This window comes from Narcine bancroftii, chromosome 1, assembly GCF_036971445.1.
Source record: "Narcine bancroftii isolate sNarBan1 chromosome 1, sNarBan1.hap1, whole genome shotgun sequence".
Lineage (NCBI taxonomy): Eukaryota > Metazoa > Chordata > Chondrichthyes > Torpediniformes > Narcinidae > Narcine > Narcine bancroftii.
The window spans coordinates 374,802,988-374,822,900 of NC_091469.1; the positions used below are offsets into that span (position 1 = coordinate 374,802,988).

The 19,913-nt window shown below is 44.4% G+C and overlaps 1 protein-coding gene across 5 annotated transcripts in view; it reads right to left on the reverse strand.

Annotated features, from left to right (window-relative positions):
- Window positions 1-19,913, reverse strand: part of gcm2 (glial cells missing transcription factor 2) — a 57,607-nt gene that overhangs the window by 28,952 nt on the left and 8,742 nt on the right. For all 5 annotated transcript variants that reach the window (XM_069913353.1, XM_069913357.1, XM_069913354.1 and 2 more), the window contains 2 exons: window positions 19,440-19,692; window positions 1,525-1,637 (listed from right to left, as the gene is read on the reverse strand). In XM_069913353.1, the coding sequence (XP_069769454.1) occupies window positions 1,525-1,637; window positions 19,440-19,692 (366 nt within the window). The remainder of the gene's footprint in view (window positions 1-1,524; window positions 1,638-19,439; window positions 19,693-19,913) is intronic.

Genomic DNA, 19,913 nt, shown 5'->3' on the forward strand with positions numbered 1-19,913 from the left:
CCAACACCAAGGTGGAGACCTTGAGTTTGAGGGAGAAAATAGACTGGCTGAGGGAGGAACCTATAGAAGTTTATGAGATCAGGAGGATCATAAATGAAGTGAATATTCACTGTCTTTTCTCCAGGATAGACAATTCTAGAACGCGAGGGCACAGGTTTAAGGAGAGAGATGAGAGGAACATTTTTCATTTAGAGGGTGGTCCATATCTGGAACCATGCCAATAGGAACTGCAGAAGAGAGTTCAATTATGACATTCAAAAGACATTCAGACAGATTTATGGATGAGAAATATTTGAGCCAAATGCAAGAAAATGGATTTATCAGAATACCAATTTGGTCATCACTTGCTTATCAGAATGCCAATTCAGGCTGAATAACCTGTTCCAAGTTAGTGGCTCCAGGACTCTTATGAATCCTTGATGCAAAACTGGATTATCATGGCTGAGCTCACCATCGTCAATGGGGCTTCAATGAGCAGTAGTTGAACTAGCACAAATGCAACAGTAGGCCAGAGGCTGGATAATACAAAATATGTGGCTACTCTCCTGACTTCTCCAAGCCATCTTCACCCATCATATGCTGCAATATTCACCTCCCTCCCAAACTACTTGATCAATGGCCCCCTCCCTGCACTGTGGCTGCAAGAACCACGATCCAGAATGCACTTGACAAAGAATTTTAGAGAAAGTCAACAGAGTCTGTGACCTGCAGGGTTTAACAGGATAAAACAAGCTTGTGCAGGAATATTACTTTCTAATGCCCTTCCATTCCTGGTCATCTGGAGTTCACTGTCCTGTCTGGTTCCAGTATCCTACACTCCACTTGACCATCTAGTGCACAAACTCCTAGTTTTAATGATTTCCAGATACTCTCAGTTTGACAGTGCTCTCTCCCACTCTCATCCTTGCACTGTAACCATCAATACCAGTGCTCCCACTCCCACTCTGAACCCAAGGTTGCCTTCACCGGCAACCTCACCCTGCCTCTCCTCACCCTGACTCACCCCAGTGTAATCCTCTCCCACCAACCACAGTGTTGATCCCACCCAAGGTTGATCCTCTCACTGTTTCTCCATCATGCCTGAAATGCCCAAGATTAACAGAAGAACTGCTCTTTGTTCCTCATCTTAGAATGTTCTCCCAGTGCTTTGAACTTTGCACATTGTTTCTGTGTCTGTGTAGGTTTCTTCTGGGTGCTCCAGTTTCCTCCTACTCTTCCAAACATATGGTAGTTGTTGGTTAATTGGGGTATTTGGGAAGTATGGGCTCATCAGCTGGAAAAGCCTGTTACCATGCAGTATGTCTATATTTAAAAATCTCCCTGAGCATCACAAGATGTTGGAATCCTTTCAGCAGCTAAGATGAAGATTGCCTCAAGTCATATTGGGTGTTCCTGACAATGTGGGAGCCCCCATCATACTGGGAGCCAACCAAAGATACATCATGGTAACTTAACCTAGCAAAGGATTAATTAATGCATTTTATATTTTAGTTCATTTGAAAATCTAAAGATACATATTTTTACCTGGAAAAATATGGCTTTGGTTTCAAGTCTCCAAAAATTGGTCACTGGATACCCACTGTGACCTCGACATGGAACCAGCTCCAAACCAGAGTTACAGTTCGGACATACTTTCTCTGGAAAACAAGGCAGCACATTAAGATTAGTTGGAAGATAGAAACACAAAGTAATGGTTGGGCCAAAGGGCCTGTTTCCAAACTGCAGAATTCACTGAGAAGATTTCAACTACAGCATAAGTGTAATATCAGCATTACACCTGAGAGGTGATTTACCAGTGTAGTCTTCCCAATGGGGACCCTTACCCATTGTCATTGCTTAGCAATGGTTCAAACCTGATGCCTGAAATGTGACTTTATTTCCCTTCCCACGGACACTACCTGATTTTTGCAATATTTCCAGCATTCAGATTCCCAATATCTGCAGCTCTTTTTTGTTTAAACTCTGGCTCCTCTATGGTTTTCCACTGAAATTTCCAAAATGAGATCTCCACTTGATGGGATCAAGAAAAGCATGAGCTTTATCATTTTTCCAGTCAACTTAAGTCACGTGTATCATCACCTGCTTGCAGGCAGCACACAGCTAGACATAACACACATAGAGACAAATAATACATATACAGGACAAGTATTATATCTATACAAATTAATAAATAATTATTGTTTTGTACAAATGAGAATTTTGGATAGTTAGTGCGAGCAGTTCCTTTGGTCGCTCAGCATTCTCAGTGCCCATGGGAAGAAACTGTTCCTCAGCCTGGTGGTGCCGGCTCTGATACTCCTGTATCTCCTCCCCGATGGGAGCAACTGAAAGATGCTGTGTGCAGGGTAGAAGGGAGCCTCAATGATTTTGTGTGCCCTCTTCAGGCAATGATCACAGTAGATCACTTCGATGGAGGGGGAAGGAAACTCCAGTGATCTTCTCTACCACTCCTCTGGTCCTGTGGCTTGACCTCCGAATAATTTCTCTGTAGCAACCGTACCACAATGTGATGCAGCCGGACAGGATGCTCTTGATAGAATTCCTATAGAAGGTTGACGTAATGGTAGACAGTAGCCTTGCCTGCATCAGTCTTCTCAGGAAGTGCAGTTGCTGTTTGCCCCTTCCTAACAAGTGAAGAGATGTTGAGTATCCATGATAGGTCACGAATTAAGTTAACTCCAGGGAACTTGGTGTTCCACATTCTCTCATCTACAGAGTTGTTGATGTGTAGTGGAGGGTGCTTGTTCCTGGTCCTCCTGAAGTCCACAATCATCTCCTTATCTTGTCCACGTTGAAACTCAGGTTGTTACACTTGCATCATTTAACAAGATTTTCCATCTCTTCTCCGTAGCACGACTCATCATTGTTGTGGATGAGACCAACTACTGCAAGCAATGACACTGTTGCAGCTAGACTTGAAGATGCAGTCATGGTTCAGTAGTGTTAACCACCCCCTCCCCCTTTTATGTGGGGTTAACCACAATGAACAAGACATATCTTTGCATCCAATTACATCAGTGGCTCTGAATTTTTTCTCAGTCACAGAATACCTTAAACATTCCTTTATATACCAGAGACCACCTACAACAAACACATGCACAATTAGTGAGGGATGGGTATAGCAAGATCAAACCCCCTCATGGACCACAATAGGGTTTATTTTGTTTTGGTGAGAAGATTCCAGGATTGCTTGATTCTGTCAAGCTTGGAGCTGAAGGGTGCATTTCTTTATGCCTTGGACATGTAATAATCCCTCAACCAACAATGGATAATTTGCGCATGGGATCTTGCTGACCACAAACTTGGACTCCAATTTCCCATGTGGCATATGAAGCTTCAACTCCAATGAAAAGTATAAACAGAGAATGCTGATCAAGCTGTATCTATAGCGAAGGAAACAAAATTAATATTTTGGGTCTATGACATCATCATTGGAAAAAAAATAGAAATCTAACATGATTTAAGTTGCAAAGAATAGAAAGAACAAAGAGAATGTCTGTCCTGCCCTCTCTCATCTGATGCCAGCACCACTTATGCTGTTCACTCTCACTTGATCTCCACCCTCTCTCCCTGTACAAGGCAAGGTCTTGGTGCTGCACACCTTTTCTTGCAGCCTATTTGGTATCTAAATGCACATAGAAGACTTCTCTGTGTCCTTTTCTACTAGCTGTCAATCTACTGCCATTTGCTGTTCAATTTTCCTTTCCCACTTTCCATCCAAACTCTCCTCTGAGTAATCAACAATGTTTCTGCCATGTGCTTCTTTTTCTGCTACACCTTTCTCTCTAACTTTTTCTTCATCCAGGAAACTTTGGTTTTGGTTTCCTTACTTTTCCCCATGGTAAGAATGTAAGACTGCCAGAACCATTCTCATAATGGTCAGTTAACTTTCTGTTTCAGAGGCTTAATCCATTCTTATCCCACTAAAATTATTTCGTCGCCAGTCAGTTATCAACAGTACATTGCATAGTGAATCCTTACATCACATGAACCTTTGAATCAATAACTAAATGTATTCAACATTTTGCTTTTCATTCAAAAGCCATTTCCACATTTCAAGTAATCACAACCAAAAACAATGCAGGTGCAATCATTGATCAAACATCCTTATTAGTTGTGCCTCAGAACCCAGTTGCTGGAAAATTTATATTTGGCAGGAGTGAGGAAAAATAGACAGTGGAAAAAGGAATTACTGTCACATATTTTGTGGAAATTTAAAAATTATTGTGTCACTTTCCATATGCCAACTGCTTCACTTGGGTGGCAATAATTCTGCCTCACCTGCAAGCAAAAGAATCTCAGAGTTGTATGTGATGTCATGTTTGCACTCTGACAATAAATCTGAAATCTGAATCTCAAGAAACACAGACTGCGGATGCTGGAATCTTGAGCAAACAATGAGCTGCTAGAGAAACTTAGTGGGTAAGGCAGCATCCTTAGGGAGATGGCCAATCAATGTTTCAGGCTGAGTCCCCTTATCAATAAAACTTGTTCGCACTCTTCATTTGGTGAGCAGTATTTTAGATGCACCTTATCAAAAAGGTTTAGACCAGTGGTTCTCAACCTTTTTCCCTATGCCATAGGTGCTCTGTGATCAATAAGGGATTGATTAAGGTGGTATGTGGGTGGAAAGAAAAAGATTGAAAACCACTATTTTAATTGTACCTAATTGACTCATTATGTGCATGGTTTCATGGGCCAACGACAATTTTTCTCAAGCAAAATATTACAGTAACAATTGGGTCTAGAACAGTGATTCTCAACCATCCCTTTCCACCCACATACCACCTTAAGCAAACCCTTACTGATCACAGAGTACCTATGGGATAGGGATTACTTAAAATGGTATGTGAATGGAAAGAAACAGGTTGAGAACCATTGGTTTAGACATTGTTGGAAATATTGTTCCCAGCAAGGGATAAGTAAAAGTGCATGACATGGAGTGTTCGAACATTTTCTGTTGAGACAAGACCTATAGGATGTGAATTAAGGGTGAAAGGTGAGATATTTAAAGGGAACATTAAAGAGAACATCACACAGAGAGTGGTGAGAATGTGGAATGAGCTGCCAGCAAAAGTGGTGAATGCAGGCTCAAGGGACAAGGTAAGGAGAGGATTCAATGGCAGCTGGTACAAAGTAGAATAGTCCATCAGTTAATATATTTCCCCCATTTTTGGAGATTCTAATGCCACCCCAAAGGCTGTTAAACAAAGGTCTGGGCAAACATCAATGTAGTACGCAGAAGGCATTGCAATGATATGGGCACAAAGCTTAAATCCATGTCTATCTGCTTCCTTAGTGGAATACAAAGGTTTCCATGGCACAATGTCAAATAAGATCAGTGAAAAAGAGTGCCCTGACAAATATTCATTCTGAATTATAAAAACTCATATAACCTAATAGTTATCAGATTGCCGTTAGTGAGAACTCGCTATGCACACACTTCCCATATTATTACAGAGAATACACTTCAAATGTACGTCTTTAGCTCAAGATACTCTGACATTATCAAGACTCTCTTTAAATATAAGCCTTCCTTTTATTTCCTGAAGTGTCTTAGAAATGCTGAGGACAGTGGGAATCTGAGCAAAGTTGGCCTATGTCTGAAATCGCTGGGATTTCGCAAAGGGTGTTCGCCAGGGAAGGATCTTTAGCCAACTCAACCTGAGGCTCTCTCCATAGTGTGACTAGTGCCATGTGTAGTTACATCAACAATTTCTCTGAAAACTGAAGCCCAGCACACCAGCAGCACCAGGACAACACACCAAGATTCATATGACATCACGCTACATAAGGACCAGACAATGATCTGTCACCCTCCCAGATTTTGAGGGCATGATTGTAGTCTTGTCAAGTTGGTAGAAGAAGAAGAGAGGGCTTTTGTGGGACTGAAGGTGGCTAGCATCAACCAAAAACAATCTGGAGCAGCCATTTGAGCAGCAGGGGTCAGGTTGGGTTCTCAGGGGTGAGCATGCTGAAGTCACCACCATTCTTCTCCAAAGGTAGAACTACAAGAAATTCAATTGAGTGGACCTATCCACCTCATCCTAGCATTGAACTCAGCCACCACCCACACCATAAACTGATGCATTATGGATGTGATATATACTGCGGCAACCCACCAAAGGTGACTAATATCCCTGTGGCTGGCATCATCCAGAAATACAAGAACAATCATGGTATACAACACCACCCACTCCATCACACACTTCCTTCTGTCTTGGACATGTATCACTATTTAGATCATAAGATGTAGGAGCAGAGTTAGCCCATTCAGCCCATCGAGTTTGCTCTGTCATTAGGATCATGGCTGATGTACTTTGTTCTCAGCGCCATTCTCCTGCCTTCTCCCCATTTAGGTCTTTACTAATCAAGAACCCATTAACCTCGGCTTTAAACAAATGACTTGGCCTCCACAGCCGTCTATGGCAATGAATTCCACAGATTTACCATCCTCTGGCTGAAGTAAATTTCTTGTTGTTGATCAGTTAATATCAAACTGGCATAAAGAGTACAGCGGTTCAGGAGGAAGGGCTACCACTAGAATCTTCTTGGACCCAAAATCTGGGTAATAAATGTAGCTAAACATTCTCTGCTGGAGGAATTCAGTGGGTCAAGCAACATCAGTGGGAGATAAAGGATGTTCGACATTTAGGGCTTGAGCTCTACATCAGGACTGGGTTTTGTCTTGAAATGTTGGCCATTCATTTTCTCCCACTGATGGTGTTCGACCTGCTGAGTTCCTCTAGCAGATTGTGTTTGGCTTTGGATTCCAGCATCTGCAGTCTCCTGTGTGTTTTTGGATAATTAATGTCATCTTTTCTCAATTTACCTGTATTCCCAGAAATGCCTGAGTTCTTATCTTAATAATCTTTCAGCCATTAGGTGCAGCATTACTCCGACAAATTACAAAAGTGAAACTGACTGAATAAGCTTCATGTTTTTTTGGATTGAAGTAGAGGTCATTTCTGCCACAAATGAATACCCGAGATTTTTCATGTATTCATTTTTATGAGAAGTTTCTAGGAAATAAAGATGGAAAATATTTCTATGATGTGAATTAGTGATCAGAACCTCAACAATCAAAGTCATCACCAGGAAAGCAAAGCGAGAGATTGTGGTATCTTTTTCACATGTTGGTTTGAGAGGATACAGATAAATTGAGGTGAATTCAAAATGCATAACAGTTCGTAAAATGAAATGGTCATATTTTTTGAACAGGGTATATTGAAAATAGCTTGGGCACAAGAATGATGTTATCTCTTTCAGAGAGCAGATGTAGCAGGATATGCTGAATTCTACAAGCTACCCAAGTGTCACTGATATTGTTTCTAATAATGTCAAATTCCTCTATACACTGAAACTAAAATAAAAACAACTGCAGATGTTTGAAAAGTGGAAGTCAAAATCTGCAGATGCTGGAATCTTGAGCAAAAGCAAGCTGGAGGAACTCAGCAGGTCAGGTAGCACCATGGGGAGAACTGGTCAATCAATCTTTCAGGTTATTGAGATAAGAGGTCCCAATTCATAACATTGAGAGGCCATATCTATCAATGGATGCTGCCTGACCCACTAAGTTCCTCCAGCATCTCATTGCTTGCAAATGTTGGATGTCTGAACTGAAAGCAGAAGATGCTGGAGCATTCAGGCTCCATCTGTGGAGAGAGAAATAGTCAATGTTTCATGTTGAAGATCTCTCAACAGGACTGGGAAAAGCCAATTTTTCAATTGCTCTCAGCCCTGATGAAGTATTTACACTGAAATGTACTGTTCTGCAGATGGTGCATGACATGGAGTGTTTCAACATTTTCTGTTGAGACAAGACCTATAGGATGTGAATCAAGGGTGAAAGGTGAAATATTTAAAGGGAACATTAAAGAGAACATCACACAGAGAGTGGTGAGAATGTGGAATGAGCTGCCAGCAAAAGTGGTGAATGCAGGCTCAATTTTGACATATAAGAAAAAATTGGACAGGTACATGCATGGGAGAGGTATGAGAGACTATGGTCCCAGTGCAGATCAATTGGACAAGGCAGAATAATAGTTCAGCATGGACTAGATGGGCTGTGAGGCCTGTTTCGGTGGTGTAGTGCTCCATGGTTCTATGCTTGTTAGTCCTCTGTACACTGCCCATTTCACCACCCTTTCTTCTTGAACATTATTTCATAACTGACAGTATTACCTTCACAGTAGATTGCCATTCTTATAAAATATATTAACTGGATTATTAATCCAACTGTTCTGCTTTCATTGAATCTTACAGTAGATTGCCATTCTTATAAAATATATTAACTGGATTATTAATCCAACTGTTCTGCTTTCATTGAATCTAAGGTTACAATGAGTTTCAGAAGGACCCAACTGACTCAAGAGGGTTACTCCTGGTTTGATATTCTCACTGTGGGTGTATCATTTAGGAAATTCACACAAGAAAAACATTCTGTCCCTAAACGTGATAAGACTTAAGCTATTTGTGTAAAACATGAAAAGAATGAAAGGGCAATATGCTAAATTCTCTGTTGCAGTGGGGAGCTGTGTTTTGGAGAATTAAGGTTTGAAAGATTTGTGACACAATGTAATCATCCTCTGTGTTTAATTTCATTGGGGTGAAACATGAAAGTCTTTAAGCAATGTTTCAGGCCCGAACCCTTCTTCAAGGAATAAGTAGAATGAGCCAAGAGCAGAAAATCTCAGAATTCAGGCAATGCTGGCTGGGGAAGGAATCCAGACCAACAAAAAGTATTAATCGGATACGATAAGTGCAGAGGTGAGAATAATCAATGAACCAAAAACACTCCCTTATTCATTCTGTCTGTGCCAAAGGAAACAGGGAAAAGGGAGAGACAGAGCTTGAACAAGGTGATGGGGGAAGAAGTGGTGGGGGGGGTGGGGGGGGGAATTTAATGAAAGCCAGAGAAGTTGATGTTAATGTCATCAGGTTGAAGGGTGCCCAGACAGAAGATGAGGTCTTGTACCTCCAATTTGCGTGTGGTCTCAGACTGGTAGTGCATCAGACCATGTCAGTAAGGAAGTAGAATGGGGAAATGAAATGGATGGCCACTGAGAGATCCATGCTATTGCGGCCAACAGTGCCAAGGTGTTCAACAAAGCCTGCGCCTAGCCTCTCCAATTTAGAGGAGACCACAATGGGAGCACCGGATGCAGTAGATGACCCTTGCAGATTCACAAGTGAAATGTTGCTTCACTTGGAAGGACTACTTGGGGCCCCGAATGGTAGTGAGGGAGGAAGATTGGGTGCAAGTGGGGTCACTTCCTGTGGACACAGGGGTAGGTCCCAAGGGGACAATTGGTAGGGAAGGAGCAATCCCTACGGAAGGCAGAGAGGGGAGAGGAGGGGAATATGTCTAGTGGTGGGATCATGTAGGTGGAGGAAATGGCAGAGGAAGATGTGTTGGATGCAGAGGCAGTTGGGATGGTAGGTGAGGAAAAGAGGAATCCTGCCCTTGTTGTGCGTGGGGACAGAGGGAGCAAGGGCAGATTTGTGGTAATGGAGGATATGCAGGTGAGGGCTGAGTTGATGGTGGTAAAGGGAAAGCCACATTGTTTAAAGAAGGCCATCTCTGATAATCTGCCATGCAGGTCTTCATCCTGAGTGCAGATGCAACAGGGATGGAGAAATTGAGAGAATGGAATGGAATCCTTACAGGGGACAGGGTGGGAAGAGGGATAGTCAAGGTAGGTGTGAGAATTGGTGGATTTGTAGAAGCTGTCTATCGAGAGATTTTCCTCATGAGATCAGAATCAGGATTTATTGTCGTGAAATGTGGTGTTTTTTGGCAGCATCTTAGCCTCAACATACATATTATGACCATCTTACAACATTACTATATAAAATAACAAGAGGAAATAATGCACGAAGAGTAAGGCAGTGTTTTTGGTTCATTGATTATTCAGGAATCTGATGACAGCAGGGAAGAAGCTGTCCTTGTGCTGCTGAGGGCTCGTCTTTAGGCTCCTGAACCTTCTCCCCGATGGTAGCAGAGAGAAGAGGGCAAATCCTCATATCCTTGAGGATAGAGGCTGCCTTTTTAAACACCATTTCATGTAGATGTCCTTGATGAAATGATGTCACAGGTCGAGTTAACAATCCTCTGGAGTTTATTCTTGTTTTGAGAGTTGGTGCCTCCATACCAGGCAATGATGTAACCAGCCAGAATGTTCTCCACAGTACACCTGTGGAAGTTTATGAGAGTCTTCAGAGACATAATGAACCGCTTCAGACACCTCACAAAGTATAGCTGCTGGTGAGCCTTCTTTGTGATTGCATCATCGTGGAGGCTCCAGGACAGATCCTTGGAGATGTTGACACCCACGAATTTTGAAGTTCTTGACCCTCTCCACTATTGAGCCCTCAATGAGGACTAGGCAGTGTTCCCCTGACTTCCTCCTGGAGCCCACAATCATCTCCTTGGTTTTGCTGATGTTAAGCACAAGGTTGCTGTCATTACACTATTCAACGAGCTGATCTACCTCCCTCCCTCCTCATTACCATTTGTGATTCTGCTGACAACTGTGGTGTCTTCGACAAACTTGTAGATGGCATTGGAAATGTTCCTGGCCACACAGTCGTAGGTGTATAATGAATAGAGAAGTGGGCTAAGCACACATCCTTGGGGAGTGCCTGTGTTGATGATCAGTGAAGAGGAGATGTTGTTTCCAATTCATACTGACTGTGGTCTTCCAATGAGAAAGTCAAGGATCCAGTTGCAGGGTTGGGTACAAAGGCCTAGAGTTTGTAACTTCTAGACCACCACTGATAGTTTCTCAGAGCATTTCATCACAGTAGAAATGAGTGTTACTGGGTGGTAGTTGTTGAGGCAGCCCATACTATTCTTTTTGGGTATCGGGATGATTGATGCCCTTTTGAAGCTGGTGGAAAACTCTGACTGTCTCAAGGAGAGGTTGAAAATGTCTGTGAACACTCCGGTAGTTGATTGGCACAGATTTTCAGTACCCTGCCAGGTACGCCATCAGGGCCTGATCCCTCTTGAAGGATGACTGATGCCATCCTCAGAAACCGACATCACAGGGTCCTCAGCCTTTTCAGGGATTCTAGTAGGCATTGTTTGGTTTTCTTCTCAAGGAGAAGATGGAGACAGGGAGAACAAGGAAAGTAGATAGATCAAGTGAATTTGAGGTTGAGGTGGAAGTTGGCCACAAAGTGGATGATGTCAATGAGCTGGAAAAAGTGGGTTAGGTCAAAGAAATTATCAAGGGTGATGACGTTCTAGTAGCCAGATGAGAGTAGTGTTGGACGGGGACTGGTTGGGTCTATTGACCAGAAAGAAACAAAGAGCTTTGAAGCCTTCAGTATGAGAGATGGAGGTGCATAGGTTTTGGATGTTCATGGTAAACATGAGGTGTTGAATTCAAGGTACTGGGAATTGTTGAGGTGAGAGAGGGTGTCGCGGTCGTGTCAGTATATGGGTGATAAACCTCAGATATAGGAGGAGGAGAGTGAGAGGGTCAGGATCACCCATGTGGCTGTAAGACAATGAGAAGGTCAGAGGAGTTTAGCTGGGTGGTGTTTGGGGAGTTGAAGAATGCAATGTTCTGTCTAAGGAATAATTAAAGATGGAGGGATAATCAAGGTGGATTTGTAGAAGCTGTCTGTTGAGAATTTTTCCTTGTGAGATCAGAATCAGGATTTATTGTTATGAAATTTGGATCTGAAGTCACGACTTCATGGTGTGCGGAAAGAAACGAGTGGGTCTATTCTTTATTTGTTTGTAAGCTGTGGTAAATTAATGCTGTTACAAGTGGTGACCATGTGAATTCACAGTACCATTTAATTAAAAATGGAAAGTAATGAGGATAAACCCCTGACAGGAGCAGTTAGGGAGGTCAAAATAAAGCTTCTCTCCCCCCCCCTATTAAAAATTCACCAGCATGGCTCATGATCCTCGAAGCTTGTTTCTCTCCCTTCAGTGTGACGAGTCAGAAGACAAATAATGATTTAATGGAGAGTCTTCTAGAGCAGATTGCCTGTGAAGTGGAGGATGTCTTAGTGGATCCAGATGGTAATCTCCCATAGGACAGACTTAAGATGGCTATTCTGTGGTGTACTCAGACATCTAGTGAGACTCATATTTCCCAATTACCAGCTGATGGCAGCCTCGGAGCTAGGTAGCCATCACACAAGTTGAGGAGGTGACGCAGGCTAGATGGAACAGACCCTGTTGAAGGCGATTTTTGGAAACAGGGTTGTTCGATATTTATCCCATTATGTTCAAGAGCATCATGACAGAAAGTTTTACCTGGCCTCATGTTAAACGGGATGTTGGATTATGGGCAAGGATCTCCTTGCTGTGTCAACACTCTGAAGTCTCCAGACTTGTGAAATCCAAGCTGGGGTTTTTTGTTGTTCTGAATTCCCATTTACAGCATGTGCACCAAGACTTGGTAGGGCCATTTCCACCATAATTATCTGCTCATGTGTGAAGATCGGACTACCAGGTGGCAGAAGGCCATTCCTGTCACTGATATCTCTGTGGAGATGCTTGCTAGACCTTTCATAGATTGTTGGATTCCATCTTTCAGTGTTCCATTTACCATTACAACAGATTTGAGGGGCTCAGTTCAAGTCAGCATTATTCCAAGCTCTCACTGACCTTCTGGACACTATCCATATTCGCACTATGGCTTGCCATCTGCAGGCCAACAACAGGTATAATTAACAGCAGGTGGTTATGCGTCTGTGGAGTGAACCTTGGAGTGTGTACTGCTGTTGAGGCAGATCTTGGATGATCAGCAGTAGAGCTAGTATATGGCACTATGTTAACTTTGCCAGGCGAGTTTATGAATCTGAGTCCAAGCACAACACTTTATGATCCGGCTAGTCATGTTGATCACCTTATGGAAAACACGAGATGACTCCAATCTACTCTTATGCGGCAGGCGTCACCAGCATGATGCTGTTCGCAAACCATTTCAGCCTATTTTAAATGCTCCTTTTAAGGTGTCATGACGCTACCCGAAGACTTTTGTGATCCACAGGAATGGAAAAGCTGACACTATTTCTATCAACAGGTTGAAGCCAGTGTATATCGATGGTCCACGTTCTAGGTCGGAGTCAGAATCAGAGGACCAGTCCGCCCCCTTGCCAGTTGGACCTGTCTTGCACGATCCTACGAGGTCGGACCGAACTGTCAGCCCTCTGGACCATTCCGGAGCGGGACAGTTCCAATCAGTCGCCTCCTTCCATGGTTCTGTGGCCGAAGTGGGGGGTGGGGAGGCTCTCCTGGTGGTGTCTGTATGAGGGTGATGAATCTTCAGATGCAGGAGGAGGAGAATGAGAGGGTCAGGATCACCCACGTGGCTGTGAGCCAATGAGAAGGTCAGAGGAGTTTAGCTGGGTGGTGTCTGGGGAGTTGTGGTGTCCAGTGACCAATAAAAGAAAGTTGATCTCATGGTGTTGTCGCGGCCGTGGAGCAGGCGCACAGGGTGGGATCACGAACCGTCGTGCCCCCCCCCCCAGTGAGGAACTTTAATATGGACAGCTGAATCCTCACCTCGATCGACACCAAACTCATCGTGACGTCCCACCTCGTCCCGTGGAGCCCGGGGCATGCGGTCGCTCCCAGCCCGTCCGCCCCCCGCCGCCGTGCGTGTGCGCGACCGAAGCGGCTTTAAACGCAAAGCCGAGTGCGTGGAGCTTTGATCATTTGTCAGCTGTGGCGAATCAATGGCGTTACAAGTGAAATTGGACATCTTGACTTCCACAGTTTGGGCACTGGACACCTTGGCGGGAAAAAACAAGACTCTTCTCGCCCTTCGGATAGTTTGCTGTTGGCCACTCGGGCGCCGGGTCGAAAATGAGGGGACGGGGGAAGCGGGTGGAGAGGGACTGGGAGCAGGTTGGGGAGCAGAGGGTGAGCAGGGATCATGAGGGGCGGAGGACTCGGACCCTGTCAGGGGAGACCGGGGTCCTCCACGACCTCGAAAGGGCTTGACGACCGGCTCCCTCCCACCGTCCGCCACTGCTGCTTCCTCGCCACCAAGCGCTGGTCAGGTTCCCGTCGTGCCGTATCCGTCAGCTTGACGCAGAGCGCAGCAGCTGCTGTCCCGAGTGCAGGGTCCCGCATGACAGGCCTCCTCTCTTCAGTCTAATTACTGAGTAAATGGGGGTGAAATTCGCCTAACTGTTAGCGCCAAAGTGTCCGGCGCCAAATGGGGAGGCCAAAAGGTTCCCCCCCCCCCCCCCCTCCCCATTACAAAAGGATGTAAAGGTGCCAGATGGAGGAGAAGAGGGACTGAACCAGGGTGTCAGTGGAGACCAATTCGGTGGATCAGGAGCAGGCGGACATGATGGGTCTTTGGGACAATTGGGTTTGTGGATCTTGGAAAAGAGGTAGAAACGGATAGTTTGAGCTTGGGCAGCAATAAGGTTAGAGGCTGTGCCAGGGAGGTGACCTGATGTGATGAGTTCAGAGATGGGGCGTGATACAGTGGTTTAATGAGTTTTGGAGGGGTAAGAAAGAGGAGGTGTCTTGAGAGTGGTCACCTGGCTTCAACCAGATAGTGCACCAGACCACAACAGCCCCATCCTTGACTGCGGGTTTGATGGTGAGGTTCGGATTGGTGTGGAGAGAATGGAGGGCCAAGCACTTTGAGGGAGTGAGATTGGAATGAATAAGGGGAGTAGTGAAATCAATATGGCTGATGTCACAACAGCAGTTGGAAATTCAAAGATCTAGAGCAGCAAGAGACCGGAATGAAGTGTCCAGGAAGAGGAATAAGCTTTAAAGTGGGAGAAGGGATCTGTAGTGGGGGGGGAGGGGGTGTGGAGAATCATGGTTGTGGATGTTAGGCATGGAGACAGCTGATGAAAGAAGAGTTCATGGTGTGCGTGGATTTGTTAAGGTGTGGGTGAAGGGCGATGAAGGTGAGGTCTCTACTGAGGACAGAGCATTCAGTCTCTGAGAGGGAAAGGTTGGAATGGATGATGAAGACTGATCAGGGGTTGGAGGAAGATTCAATGGGGTGGAGGGTGTCAGGGATGGGGATAAGGTAAATTAGAAGTTGGAGGATAAGGACTAAGGGAGGGAAGGAAGGGTTGGGAAAATCAGAGGGTGGAGAGAAAGTGGATACCCGCATCTGAAGCTTGGCCTTGTTGGTCGCCGAGTTCAGGGTGAAAGTTCATGTCAGTCTCAGTCCTGTAGGTCACTGGGGCCACAACGGAGACCCGCATGGGAAGTCACTGAGGCAGCAATCTCTAGAGACGTGAACTTCCAATCCTTGATTAATGCCAGGTGTGCATAGAATCAGCTATTGAATCCATGGATCCGGCGGCGGATGAAGTGTCAGAGAGGTCCGTGGCAAATTGTGGAGAGTAAGGTATGGAGCTGTGACAGCGAGAGAGTGAGGGTCTGCTTGTACCTGTGCATTGAGCTGAGGATAGTCTGTAGGATACAATGGGAGAAGTGAAGTGAGCAGGAGTCAATTCAACACTGAGATCCCACGTGGCACCAGATGGCGGTGGACACAAGTAGCTAGGAAAGACACCTGGCTGTGGAAGCGAGTCTGGGTGAGAACAGCGTCATAGAGCTTGAGAGTAGCAAGGAGTGCAAATGGGGAAGAGTGAGAATCTCTCATAGAACTCCCTTTGAAGAGAGGAGAACTTCTTCAGGGATGGTATCCCTTGAAGAGATGAAACATGAAAATCTGCAGACACTGATTGTAGTAAAAACACACCGAAATGCTGGAGGAACTCAGCTGGTCTTTCAGCGTCCATAGGAGTTGACAAAAACATATTTCCAATGTTTCAGGCCTGAGCTCTTCTTCAAAGAATAAGCAGAAGGAGCCAAGAGCAGGAAATCCCAGAATTCAGACAATACTGACATTTCAGTGGGACCCACCAATTAAGAGTGAAATTGACAAGAAACTCCAACCAGTACATCATTTTTATTTAGAAAAATGTCGGTGCTGCTGGAGCTACTGTAATGGCAGCACCTGGGAAGAGTGGGGGAACAGACAGCACTTCTCCATCTAGTCGTACTGCCTGGTCCCGTTTAGGTGTTTAATGCCCATAGAAGAGATAGGCAGAGTTTCTTAAATTAATGTTTCAAAACCATGAAATTCTTTGCCCAAGATGGCAGCCCAGATTTTGGGGGCCACAAACACTGGGGGATTAGAGGATTGGCACAGGGCACGGGTAACCCTCTATCAAGGAGAAGCCTGGGAGATGAAGGAGGCAACAGCAAGTGAAGGCTCAGTGGCTGAAGGTCTCAAACCAGACTGTAGGTTGTTGGAGACCAGCTTGTGGAAACCAGATATGGGGACTGGGATCCATGATTGTGTCAATGGCAAACAGAGCTTACTAAGGGCCTTGGGTGTTGACATCTTCCTGATCATATTGGGGGTTCAAAACTGGGAGCTTGGGTTCACCACTGGAATGGACAGGAGACAGTGCAGCTACAGAAACTGCAGGAAGCAAATTCACAGCCACTTGGTGTCTCTTAAAGGGCTCTCTTGTTTTTCTTATTGTTGGAGGTTCTGAGCTAGTGGCAACTCTTCTGTGTGCCTTTATGGCAGGCAAAATTTACCAAATTTTGTGCATTTATTATATGACAATAAAGGAATCGATCACTGCCTAAAACATAGCAATCAATCTTTCCATTAGGGTATTGCATAAATCTTTCTCAGTGTTTCTAATTTTAACAAAATCTCTATCTTCTCTCTGTACTTCTGCGGTAGTCCAATATAGGCAGCCTGGTATACAACTGTAGTTCCTCTGTCATTCGCCTTATGTGGCTGACACTGTGACTCACTTTGCACATTTTACCCCACATTAACCAATAACTGCAGCCCTACTGTGGTTCTGAAATATAAAATCTTTTGGGAAAAATCCATATTGTTTAATATGAAGACTTTTTCTTAAAATATTCTGATGATCTCTGTCTCTTGATTTGGACTCTAGGAGTCCTTAACAATTCCTGAAGTTATCAACCAATTAGGCCTCTGACCTAACTGTCAATATTATGCTATCAACAATGAGGGTTAGAGCTAAAGAAAGAGATTTGAAGAGTTGGAACTACTTTTTTTTTCCCAAAGACCAATAAGCTTGTATGGGGTAATAGAGCTTGTCCAAGTTATAAAGAAATGGGAACAAGGAGTCATTGGTTCAACTAGATCATAGCGGCACAGTTGGTATAGCAGTTAAAGCAATGTCTTTACAGCACCAGTGATTGGGAGATGGGTTCAAATCCCATGCTGTCTGTAAGGAGTTAGTATATTCTCCCCATGTATTCATAGGTTTTTCCCACCATTCAGTTTCCTTCCACCATTTGAAACGTACCGCGGTGTAGGTTAATTGGGTGGAAATTGGGCAGCATGGACTCGTGGAAATGGCCTGTTACCATACAGTTTATCTACATTTTAAAATTTAATATAGCAATGGAAACAGGTCCATCAGCCCATCTAATCAATGCTGACCAAAATGTCCCACCTATAAGAGCCACACCTGCCTGCTATTGGCCCATATATACTCAAAAGCTATTGTACCCATGAATCCGTCAAAAAAATTTCTAACATGTAACAATTGTACCTGCCTCAACTACCTCTGCCATCCCATTCCATACACCCACCACCTTCTATGTAAAACGTTACCACTCAAGTTCCCATTAGATCTCTTTCCCCTCAACTAAACCTAAGACCTCTGGTTACTGAATCCCCTCCTCTGGGCAAAAGACTGTGTGTTCACCAGATCTATTCTTTCATGATTTTAATACAGAGTTTGACAAAATGTTATCTCGACAGCAGATCAAACAAATTTGTTTGTAGAGATGAATTGGAACCTGGAGAAAAGGGGAGTTACAGATGAGCTAATGATGCTCACTAAAGACTCCAGCAACACATGTTCAACCATGGATTCCTATTGTAATGGGATGGTGTTGCACACTCTTCCTCTGAATGCTTGGGACTCCCACAGAGTCTCTGGTATCCTTCTGATCCCAAAGTTATGCTGGTTGGTTGGCCACTATAGAATTGCCCTTGTGTAAGAGAGTCATGGGAGAATCAGTAGGAAACTGCAGATACTGGAATCTGGAGCAACAAACCACCTGCTGAAGGAATTTAGCAGGTCGAGCTGCATTCAGTAGGGTGCGGTCTCAGGAAGAGCAGTGAACTGGAGCGGGACACCAGAGTTGGAGATCACCCATCTGCCGCCACCTCACTGTGAATGCCTGGGAGTGGATCCCCACAGGGTGGGAGACCTCAGCAGCAGACCAGCTTGGAGTTCTGGCTGAAGGAATCACCCAAGGCTGCTAGAGACTTGCTCATGGAAACCAGCTGTGGGGACAGGGATCTGTGAGGGTGCCAATAGTGAACAGGGCTCCTAAAGGTCCTGGGATACTGACAGCTTACTGATCATATCAGGAGCCAGGGGCCGAGAAGGGAGCTCAGGTTCATCTGTGGAACAGACAGGAGGCCATGTGGCTATGGAGGTTATGGGAGCACAGGAGGCATCACCATTTCATGAGGTGGTGGGATCCATGGATACTTGATGTCCATGTAGGGACTCTCTTTTGCTTCTCTTTCACTTCTTGAGAGGGGCACTGGAGGAGTGGAACCTCTGTAAGCCTTCATGGGTGAACAAAAGTAAATAAATGCATATTTGTATAGGTGATGATAAAGGAACCTTGAATCTGGAACCTTACTTCTACCATAGATGCTACTCAACCCACTGAGTGCGTCCAGCAGTTATGGAGTTAATGAACATATGAAAGAGGAAAATTTATAGTTCATATGGGTAGGGTTAATGAGATTGCCCTGAGATAGCCAATAGTGCCTCCAATACGATAAGGAAATATGAGAAAATATTATTTCTTCAGCACAAATTTGTCAGAATGGAGCAAATATAAATGGATAAAGCTGCTTGATCAAAAGGATATAAGTGAGATGAGAGTTCATGAGAAAGAAAACACATTTCTGTACTGCAACACTGTCATCTTCTTCGATGATAAATTCAACAAAATCAAAATTAATTGACGTTACAATTCCAAAGCTAGTTGAAGGAAAGTTAGGACAATCAATTTCCACATTTACACATAGAAAAGAAGGCCAGTAACATACCAAAAATAAAACAATTTTCAAGCAGAGAGAGAGAGAGAGAGAGAGGAGACAAAGCAGGCTTTCTCTAAGAGAGAGAGAGAGAGAGAACTGGTTTCTGCAGTCATGGCAGGCTGGCAACTTGTTGAAACCCCATTTTGAAGATGGGTTGTGAGTTCTGAGTTCAGCCTGTTCAAAATCCTTGTAGTCCTTACAAGAGGAAATGGCTGGCTAGTGTGTTTCTCCTGAAATAAGGGAAACAAGAAGAACTCTGTGGTGACCTGGAAGAAGAGGTTATCATTTGGAAACCCCTGAAGGCAAGTATCAAGTATCCCATAACTGGGCCATGGGGTGGAGGGGTTTACTTACTCTGCTGCTTCTGACGGGCTTTATCACATATCGCTGGCCGAAGTTGCAGTTTCCCCCCACAGGGCAGCGTGCAGTGGCTGGAACAAATCACTACTCCCAGACAGGACTTCTTCAAGATCTGGCAGTTGTGGTTGTTGGTGTTTCTCATGGCCCACCCGCTCAGGTGTCTCTGAGCGTTTTTATCGTCGGCAACATAAATGTATCTCACGTAGCCGTCCGTCCATTCCTGAAATACGTCGAACTGCTTCACGTCCTGAAGGAGGCACCCAAAAAAAATCGACTGTCAGAGAGAAAAAAAGATTTCGCCTCCACAATGTTTGTTGCAACATTATGTTTTTTATTGTTACATTACCCGCTGTCCGGGTTGACTTGCTTGGATAGCACACAAAACAAAGTTTTTCACTGCAGCGTGGCAGAAACAATTGCAATTAAATAACATACAGTATCGGCCTTTTCTGGTCCCACTGGCACGGG